This window comes from Branchiostoma belcheri, unplaced genomic scaffold, assembly GCF_001625305.1.
Source record: "Branchiostoma belcheri isolate BF01 breed outbred unplaced genomic scaffold, Haploidv18h27 scaffold93, whole genome shotgun sequence".
In the NCBI taxonomy this organism is placed as follows: domain Eukaryota; kingdom Metazoa; phylum Chordata; class Leptocardii; order Amphioxiformes; family Branchiostomatidae; genus Branchiostoma; species Branchiostoma belcheri.
In genome coordinates, this window is record NW_017804609.1 from 927,401 (window position 1) to 938,511 (window position 11,111).

The 11,111-nt window shown below is 37.9% G+C and overlaps 1 protein-coding gene across 1 annotated transcript in view; it reads right to left on the bottom strand.

Annotated features, from left to right (window-relative positions):
- LOC109488298 (transformation/transcription domain-associated protein-like) overlaps positions 1-10,450 on the bottom strand; it is a 121,550-nt gene extending 111,100 nt beyond the window's left edge. Inside the window, exon 1 of the mRNA XM_019792490.1 lies at positions 10,302-10,450. Within this exon, the coding sequence (XP_019648049.1) occupies positions 10,302-10,385 (84 nt within the window). The 5' untranslated portion in view covers positions 10,386-10,450. The remainder of the gene's footprint in view (positions 1-10,301) is intronic.
- Between the last annotated feature and the right edge of the window lie 661 nt (positions 10,451-11,111).

The window sequence follows — 11,111 nt, forward strand, 5'->3', positions numbered from 1 at the left end:
CTGAGTTTCGTATGTGATGTTCAATTTTATTCAAAAGTGTCCCTCACACAGAATCAGTTTAGTTACTGCCTTTGGCATAAAGATATTTTATCTAGAACATAAACATCATTCTCAGTTTCTGGTACTCTTTTATATCTGTCATTAAGATGGAAAAAAACAGGCCTGAATCCTTCTGTGAAGTTCTTAAAGTAATGTTCAACTTTTGTAACATCCTTCAACCTTGTCCCTTTCACAGAAGTACATCTGTCAACAGGTTTTTCATATGATGTTCAACTTCTATGATATCCTTCAATGTTGTCCCTTCCACAGCAGCACATTTGTCATCGCTGCTTTTAGCTTGAGAGAAGAATATTTTATGTAGCAGAAAAACGTTGTCTAAAGCCTGTAAGTTGTAGACAGTCCATCACTGGTGATATCAATAATGTATGGATACATTCTGGGCAGGTTGTGTGAAGGATAGATGGACATGGCTGGTACAGAAGTCAGGGGAGCACATCTAACATCTGTGTCGCTGAAAGGGAGGTTATCTCAGGAAAAGCAGCACGTCGGCAGAACGTACTGCACCTGCGCGAAACACTGTAAATGTATTGTGCCTAGCACTTTGGCCGAACGTCTCATATAAGGTGGTATTTGCGTAATACTATATAAAAGGTTAACATCCCGTCTGTATTTTACAAATGTTATGTCGGAAAAGATATCGTCTGCATCAGACAAAATTGTGATGCAACGTTGACCAAACATCCAACGAAAATCGTAAAAAATCAGGGTTTTGCACAGGCGCAGTATGTTTTGCCAACATGCTTCCAGTCCAGAAGTTGGATTGATAACCACTATGCCACACATGCTACTGACATCCAAGGCAATACATAAGAATCCAATAGAAAAACAAACAAGACAATTGATGCCACTTTGATAAACTGTATTTTCCCAAGTGTATTTTTACATCCTTGTGCAGCAACTTTTGACATTTTGGGTTTGAAGGTATCTCTGCAAATTCACTTAGTCTCTGATTGTTTCAACGATTATGAAGAAAGACTGCAACTTCAGGCACATCAAAGTCAATATCATGATATAAAGAGATTGCAAAAAGACAAACAAGGCCATTTTTGTTACCGTAATAAACAGGGAGCATGGGAGGGTGAGGAGAAAATTGTTCAGGGGTTCAGAGAAGAGCAGTTTATTTTTCATTTGCACGGTGGAAATTCTGTCTTGTTTAGGGAAGCAATTTAATAAAGTCTGAACTGACACAGTCAAGGCCAGAGTTATATAGCTATGTACTGGTACAAGCTTTAAATCAAACAGGTAAACATTGGAACTGAGAAAGAAGGCCTAGACTAGGTCTATACAGATTTTAAGAGCCTTTGAATAAGCATTTTGTTGTGAGGAATATAAGGATTGCTTTCAAATTGATACCTATACATTGTATAATATATAAATCAAACATTCAAGTATGTTGGAGAAAAATGGCAAAGATTCTGCCTATAGATGAGAAGCTTAAAATACTTATTAGTGAGAAAAATAAGGATCATTGCAGCTTCATATTGTAAAGTCTTGAAGTCCTAAAGTCTTGAAGTCTGAAATTATAGAGCTATCTACTGGGATGCACTATAAACAAAACACAATTGGAACTGAGAAAAATCCCACCCTAATAATCAGTGTTTGAGTGTATCTTACAAGTTGAGCTTGAACAAACTTGGCTGACAGAAAAGTTAGGTTCATCAGGTAAACTGCACAGAAACTGAAGTCAGAACATTCTGACAAAGTTCTAATTACAGACCAAGTCCAAGTTTATATGATAAATGATCTGATCTTATATCTGATAAGTTGACACTAAAATCTTCTTATTGCTTTCTGTGTGGGAGACGTAACATTAGTCAATAGTACCTGACTATGTAATATCCAACACCTACACATTTAGCGATAAGAAGGTAGGAATTTCGACACAGTTATTGAAGGATTAGGAAATATGCTTTTCTGCGACAGAAAAATTGCTAAAATCTGAAGATTAATAGTTTGTCGGCATGGTAATAAAGTTTGGGCAATATTGGACAAAATCTGCAAATATGACAAATGGAGTCGAAACTTTATAAATCAGTTATTACAGACTAATAAATGGATCAGAAGGAAGTTCCTCTAAAAGAAATGACACTTAAGTCCAAAGATTACTGTTTGTGGGTGGGTCGAATCGTTGCACACATCAGGGGTGGGAAATATTCTTTCATTAGGATTTACTGTAGGAACATTTTGACATGAGATTGTAGACCAATGGATGGCTTTGGGGAAAAATTCTGAATCAAGATGTCAAACCAGATACCAGACTGTAAGGTTTGATCCACAGTGGGACCCCTACTCTTCTTGTCTAGTGGAATCTTAAATATGCTCAAGGTGTGGCTCTCCTAAAAAAATGGTAAGTCCACCTTTATGTCCTATGCAAAAGGGGGTCCCTAACCAAAGTTAGGTCCTCATTTTCACCCGAGTCAAGTGAGGAAATAGGCATAAAGTGACTTTTCCAAGGGCACAACAGTGGAGCCTGTGAGGGATTGGAACCCAGAACCTTCAGATTCAACAACCCTAAACACAATTGTGGTTTATTGTGGAACAACTCCCCTTCAGCTGCCCACCCGTGGGTGACAGCTATTCTTCCAGGAGAGGGCGGAGTACATAAAAAAAAAACACACAAGACCACCATGAAAAGTTGCTCCAAGTCATGTACATGTCAATATTGAAGATTGTGGATAGTTTTGGGGCATGCAATATTCTGTAACACCTAAGGCAAGCAATAAAACATTATTAGTCATAAGATCCTGAGATTTCATTGACAGATATTTCCGACAGCTTGTCCACCCCAAGCAGAAAAAAAGACACAGTCAATATGAAAATGTTTTAGGGGCTGGTCGTACAAAATTCTTGAACAATGCCACATCCGATATTAGTGGTATATGTAAGATTGTATCAATGACAACTTAATATTTGACTGACAGATACATTTTGTAGATTTGACAGCTTGTCCACCAAACGTCTCAGTCAAGATTCTTGAACAATGCCAAATCAGTATTACTGGTAAGATAGTATCAAGGACAAGAACAGATTTTACTGACAGATACATTTTGTACATTTGACAACTTGTCCACCCAAAGTCTCAGTAATGTTGGGGGTAATATCTGGAGGTTGACCATTGAAATAAAATAATAATGGATCTGTGATACACATAGTATTATGCTCTAATCAATTTTATAATAACTTCAGATTTGAGAGCTACATTTGACAGCTACATTTGACAGCTTGTCAATCAAAAGTCTTAGTCAGAATATTGGCAATATTAGGGGGTGGACCTTAAAAATATAGGGGCAACTATGGATTAGAAAATATGTTATTATTATTGACAAGTTGATATTTGATTGACGTTTTCATTTGACAACTTTTCTACCCAATATATATTGTGGAGCTGAACACAGCATATTATAAAACTGACAGAATGAGGCCTTGCATTTTTTTTCTTTCTTTCCTCTCTATACTGAATACTCTTTACTCTCTTCCATGCTTTACCACGATTGAGATACAGTCTCTGTTTGGAGTTTATTTAAACCAATAACTACATGTATGCCTGCTCCAAAACATTCAATCATTTTTTATTCCCTCCACTAAGGTTAGATGTCTATACATTGTATTTTAACATTTTACAAGCTGTTTATAGTTCCTTTGCTGATAGGACATGTCTAAAAAAGTGTCTTTATATAAGTTATACTCCCAAACGTTTAAACATTTCATTCCCTCCACTAAGGCTATATAATAGTATCTATAATATATTCTCACATTTTACAAGCTTCTGATATATGGTTTGCTGACAGAACATGTCTGAACGTTACGAGAGGATTTTATAGACTTCCTTTGACAAGATTTGTCTCAGAAAGTACTAACTATATATTATACAAAAATAAATATTTGAAGCAAGGTATATTCCATAGGGACAATTCAGTATAATACGAACCTTCACTGCCCAATGAAAGGTCTACAATGTAGTTACTGAACTGCAGTGGATAAAATTTACAGTTCAGTGCAGCAGACAGTAAAATTAAAGTCATGAAAAACTGTCTTGTGAGATTCGTGCACATGGGTAGGATTCAAACCCAGGACCTCTAGGTCCTGAGCCAAATAAGCTACTGTTTATGTAGTTACTGAACTGCAGTGGATAAAATTTACAGTTCAGTGCAGCAGACAGTAAAATTAAAGTCCTGTAAAAAGTGTCCTGCGAGATCCATGAACGGCTAATAGAAGACTTTACGGACCCGATGGACAGCAATAATGGAAGCTCTATTGATGTCATGCGATAAATAATTTGTAGCACAGTGAGCAAATTTTACTTGTGGCAACTGACCGTAAGAAATACTGAACAGATTCAGAATCAAAACGATCTTTGATGAAATTGTATATTTGGTGGGCTTTGCAACCTGAAATAGCACAATAATTATTTCATCTGTGCATCTTTTGTTGAAATGTGTGTTGGAATTGTATAGTTCGCTGGCTTTGCAAAATGGTATCATACAATTACATCTGACGAAATTTTCCTTGTGGCAACTGACCGTGAGAAATACTGAATCAAATCATCTTTTGTTGAAATGTATTTTGGTAGGCTTTGCAACCTGAAATAGTACAATAATTTTTTGTGCATGTTTTGTTCAAATGCGTATTAAAATTGTAGGTTTTGTGGGCCTTGCTGTATTATTAATAAAAGTACAATTTTATTTATATGTATCTTTTGTTGAAATGTCTGTTATAATAATATTATATTTCGTGGGCTGTCAAAGAATGTACAATTCTATCTTTGCATCTTTTGTTGAAATATGTGTTGAAATTGTATATTTCGTAGCCTCTGCTGACTGTAATCATACAATTCTATCTAGTATGCATCTTTCCTTGTAATGTTTGTTGTAATCAGGCTCTTGGAATTGTATATTTCATGGGCTTCGCTATCACACAATTCTATCTCTGTGCAGGGGACGAAACTAATGTAGAAACCATTGATGTCTTGCTGCCATGATTTTATCAGTCGCGAAACAAATTTCTCCGCAGTATCTGACCTTGAAAAGCAACCGATCGGACAGATCTTACGACTTTCTTTTTTACTACTTTTTTACCGCATTTCACAAAATCATACATAACAGAAACAGAAAACAAAGACAAAGTACAAGAAATGTAAAAGACATAAACCATGGATGCATAAATAGAACGTTAAGGTGGAAAATAAATTAACACTGTCAGTTACTAGAATGTAAATATAAGTAATCTCTACAATAAAAAATAACAGAATAACAAATGGTAAATAAATTTAACAGAATAGAAATGTCGAAATTAAAACATTATTATGACAGCATCAATTACTAAGTAGTGTAGAATCTATGCATGGGACAAAAGTAATGGAAAAACCATTGACGTCCTGTTGCAATGATTTTATCAGTCGCGGAACAAATTTCTGCGCTGTATCTGACCTTGAAAAGCAACCAATCGGACAGATCTCACGAGTCGAGCTGATCACAAATTGTATTTCTGCGAACGGCTATCTCGCTTTTTCATTAGTGAGAGACTGTCCAATCTTAGTGAGAGGACAGCAATGATGAAAGGAGGATCTATGTTATGATACAGGCTATATAATTAATCAGGAACCGAATATTCCATGCAGCAAAACCAATGATTCAGACTTGGTTACGAGATTTGCTAAGAATTAGTATTCCTTGTGAGCAAGTCCTATCAAACCATTTTATTAGTCCAAGGAATGGCAGAACTATTGGCAGAGTTAAATATTTATCATGTACATGTACATGTGCATCTTGTACTAACTAGCAATAGAAAAGCAAGGAATTAAACTTTTATTTTAGGATGTTACGTGATTTGTTAGAATTAGTATTCTTTGCGAGAAACTCCTATCAAACCATTTTATTAGTCCATGAAAAGAAAGCTATAGCAGAACTATTGGCAAAGTTAAAATGTTTATCATTTAGTCAGCAGTACATACAGCTTGCATTAACTAGCAATGGAAAAACATGCAAGCAATCAGATATTTTAGGACGTGTTTAAATTGTGTCTTGTGTCTAACAACTGTATTTTTACAAGTCAAATACATCATTGTTACAGTAAAGCTATTTATGTGCATGTACATTTTGCACATGTAGTTTATATAAATTCAGTAAGCAGTACACTTTTAATATAAACTGACCTTTGAAAACCAAGCAATCAAATACATCTTTAGTATGTGCTGAAACTGAGTCTTTTGCAGGCTTTCCCGACTGCTATCTACCAATTTTACAAGCCAAACACACGACAGTTACAGTAAAACTATTGATGTAGTACATTTAAACATTAATCACCCAGGGAGCAAATATTCCTGTAGGCGACTGACCGGTTTTATCGGTTTTGTTTAAAGCCGTTTCTTTTCGTCTTCGCTCCTCTCGGCTCTTATAATTATATCAGGCCATTTTATTAGTCCGAAGCGCGACAGTATATCGACGCGGCGCGTTTAACTATTCATCACTCTGCAAGCAAATATTCCTCACGGCTCCCGACCTTGGAAATCAACCAATGAAACGGGGTTTATAGGATTTGTTGAAATTTGTATCTTCGATGAAAGTTGCTGAGCGGAGGACGTTCCATGTACATTATTGATAAGTCATGTAGTGCAGGTCGTGTGCAGGAGATATCCGTGGTTTATTTGAGCAAATACATTGCAGAATACACAAGAAAACAGTCACTCAAGCCACTGGATAGATTTGATGAAAATTATTGGATGCTATTTGAAACATCTGACAGTTTTCAAAATCTATTAACTCAAGTACAGTTACTCATGACAAGCAACTTGATAGATGTGCAATTTGATTAGTAGTGTAGTGTGGGGGCTATCATTGGTTTACATACTTCAGCAAATACATTGTACACAAGCAAGACAACAGTTACTCAAGCAACTGAGTAGATTTTGAAAACTGTTTGACTGTCTAGTATATAGCCAAACGTAAAGTATACGTACATGTCAACATAAAAGTCGCTCGTGTCTCTGTCAAATAAACGAGAGCGAATCTTTGTCTGGACATCAAAGCTCCATAAAATAATGTTAGCACACACTGTCAGCATTTGCCAATTAAAACAGCATATATACAGCGCAACGTAAAGTATATACACATGTCAACATAAAAGTCGCTCGTGTCTCTGTCAAATTAACGAGTGTGAATCTTTGTTCAGACAGCGAAGCTCGATAACTTGGGTTTATGGACGCAGTAGAGACAGCGCTCATAAAATGGCTGTGTTAGAGACGGGATGTTTCTATTATTGAAGAACACGGCCTAAAGCATCTCCCATGGACATGTGTTTTATGCATTAAGGTCATTGCTTCTGACACAATACAGTTAAAGAAAGCTATCACTTGTATGTGATTCAGCGCCAAGCAAGTCAATGTTCTAAAAAAAGTTGGGAAAAACTGAACCAGATATAGATCTAGAGTTGTGGTTTGGAACTATTCCCATGGACATGTGTCTAATGCAACCAGGTCATTGCCTCTGACTCAATAATGGCCTTATTCTGTTTCTGGAGTACAGAACGGTGCCTGTCCCTGGTGCTGAAAGTGTTTGGAAGTATAGAGGGTTATAGGAGCTGAACTCTATGATAGATAGTGTTGGAGCACAGGGCAATGTTTTCAGTAATACATCAGGCACAGTTTGGCATGTTTGATGCTTCTGTACACATTAGAGCCCAGGACTGAGTCTGTCCCTAGTACTGACATCTTTAATGTTAGAAGTGTCTGGAATTATGCAGGGTTACGAGACTTGATGTCCATGATGGATATCTTTGGAGCACAGGACAATGTTTTCCTTCATAAATCAGCATCAGTTTGGCATGTTAGATGGCTCTGTATACATTAGAGCCCAGGACTGTGTCTGTCCCTGGTCCAGACATCTTTAATGTTAGAAGTGTCTGGTAGTATACAGGGTGATAAGACTTGGTCTCTATGATAGATGTTGTTGGAGCATAGGACAAGGCTTCTATCCATAAATCAGTCCCAGTTTGGCATGTCTGATGGCTCTGTACACATTCTGGTGTCGCCGGAAATGTCAGCATGGAAATGACGGACAGCCGTGTCGGAAAGTTGACAGGAGGGCACAGACTCGGTGTACAGTGGAGCGTGTTATGGCATGGAAATGATCATGAAAAGGTTTCCACAGTTTGTATTGCTTCAACACCTATCAGAATAATTCGCATCCTCAGAAACTGTCCTGTATTCCAATGGTTGGCATTTAGACTGGTGTATACATGATGGGATCAAGTTCTATAACCATCCATCCCTCAAAGAGTGAAGTGTTCAGCACCAGAGAAAGACACTCTTTTGTGCTCCAATGGTTGCCATTTAGATTGGTATATCTAGGATGGGATCAAGTCCCATAACCCTCCATGCTTTCAAAAGCCAGTGAAATGGAACAGGAACCATCCTGTGTCTTGTATGGTTGGGAAGGCATGATGGTATTTACACTTACTGGGACATACATTTATCACAGCATCTACTATGACGACCCCACATCCTTTTATAAGACCTAAAACAGTTCAGCACCAGGGACAGGACCCATACTGTGATCTGTATGGCTGGGGAAGCATGATGGCATTTGGACATGTATCAATCACAGGATGTAGTATGACAACCCCCACTTCCACTAACCACAAACAGTTCAGCACCAGGGAGAGGCACCATCCCATGTTCCGAATGCTTAGATCTAGGTGATGGCATTTAAAGCAGCCAGGATTTCATTTATCACCAACAAACTCTAATGACCCTACAGCCTTTAAGCAGAAGACACTATTAATAGACACTGTACAGTGATCTGTATGGCCAAGTAGGCATGATGGCATTTGGACATGTATATATCACAGGATCTAATGTGATGACCCTACATCCTTTTAGAAGATACAGTTATAACCGTAAACAGCACCAGAGACAGGGACTGTACCATGCCCTGTACGGTTAGATCTACATGATGGCATTTAGAGTAGCCAGGAGTTAATCTATCGTCGAGTAACAAACTCTATAATGACCCTACAGCCTTTTAGCAGAAGACATGATAAAAGTGAACAGTTCAGCACCAGAGACAGGCACTGTGTTGTGCTTTGTATGTCTGAGAGGACATGGTGGTATTATTTCTAGGCTCGCCAGGCTTAAATATATCTCAACGAATCGACTCAGCTGACCCTACAGCCTTTCAGCAGAGACACTTTAAAATTTGACATTTCAGCATGAACTTATCACGTGGAAGGAAAAACAAGTAGGAAATTCAATGTTAATGTTTTTACAAACCAGTCATAGAACTTAGAAGGCAAGACACAAGCCAGGCAAACACATTATAAATTTCAGTCTGCCCTATAAGCTTCTGAATCAGTACGAGTACTGTATACACAGGCCTGTTACTGAATTCATCCTGCCCTATAATAAGCTACAGTGTATAGGCAAGAGACAAGCAATACAAACAAGTTATTAATTTCATCCTGCCCTATAGCACACCCTACGATTACTGTATACACAAGCCTGTTACTGACTTCCTGTTTCTTTATTGCCTTCTGAGCCACGACCTCCAAAAACGGGTCGATAAGGCAGCAAAGGTCGTCGCCTGGGGGTCAAACTCTGACCTCCCGACCTCCCAACATGCACCTGGACTCCTGATAGCTTAGTTCTATAGTTGCCGTAGTTACATAGAGTTGTATCCTCAAATTTATGTTAACTATAGAGTTGTATCATCAAATCCTGGCAGTATCCTACATTCTATCTTAGTTTATAGGGAGGATATAGTCAGTTCTATTTTGTGTTTTAAAGGTACTTTATATATTTCTTTAATATGGGCCATGACCCTGGGACAAATGAAATAGTTCTAGTTCTAGAGGCTAGTTCTAAAACCTTACACTATTACAGTAATTTACATTTCAGCATTTGAACAACTTTACTGAACCACTGAAAATGTACAAGCATGGACAAGAACTTGGCTTCACTTGGAATGTCCTCAAGTAAAGACATGATTGTTGGGTGCAGTCTACATGTGCATAAAGATTTGAACAAATAAACCGATGTACAGTGTTAGGTGCATGTTCCACTAAGCGCGCTGTACCTGTACCTTCCTTGTCCTTGTATTTGAGTGTCAGGGACCATGAAAGCTCTTCAGTATCAGTCTCTTCTGCTTATTTCTGTCTCTGTGTCTGTGTTTGTCTTCTGCCAGTGGTTTTCCTAACCACTGTGTGTGCGCATAAAGATACAAACAAAAAACAAACAAACAAGCACACACCTGGTCGACAATTCCCTCTAGAGAAGACAGCAGCGTGGGGTGCAGGTCTCTCTGCATGTGCATGATACGGGAACATCTCCACATGGGCGCAGTCGCTCGAATCTGTCCTGCATCCGTACCACTGCCTCCAGCACCCTGGCCGGTAGAGTCTGGGGAAACAAAAACAAAGATTTTGTCATTATTAATTTATCATCATGTTGAAGACAACAGTGGTCTTTGAAAAATTGATCTCTCTGCACTCATTGTGTTGGAATAAAGTTCAACATCATACTAGAATTAACCAACACAGATGAACTTTCATGATAATCAGATTTGTGTTATCAAACTTTTATCAGAAGCCACATTATTTTATCTGTATCATTTTAGAATGGACAACACATCAAACATTGCAATGTTCAAAGATGCATTGTGTAGAATACATGTCTGTGTAAAATCAGCTGGAAGAAACTATCAGCCACAAAAGATGAGAAGAGTGAGAAGAGAGATATCTTAAACTTTGATTGACAGAAAAATATTCAACAGGCGACACTTTAATTCCGGACTGACACTCTAATTCCGGACTACCTTTCACCATTAAGACATAGTTTGAAAAGGAGACTTAATATTCTAGAATATGTTATATTACTTGCTGAAAGTTACGTAGGTATCATCGATAGGTCCCCTGGGACTAGGTCAGTTCTGCAGAATTCTGCATTCGGATGCAGAATTCTGTGCAGAATTCTGCATTCGGGTGCAGAATTCTGCGCAGAATTCTGCATTCGGGTGCAGAATTCTGCATTTGGGTTGCAGAATTCTGCACCTGAATGCAGA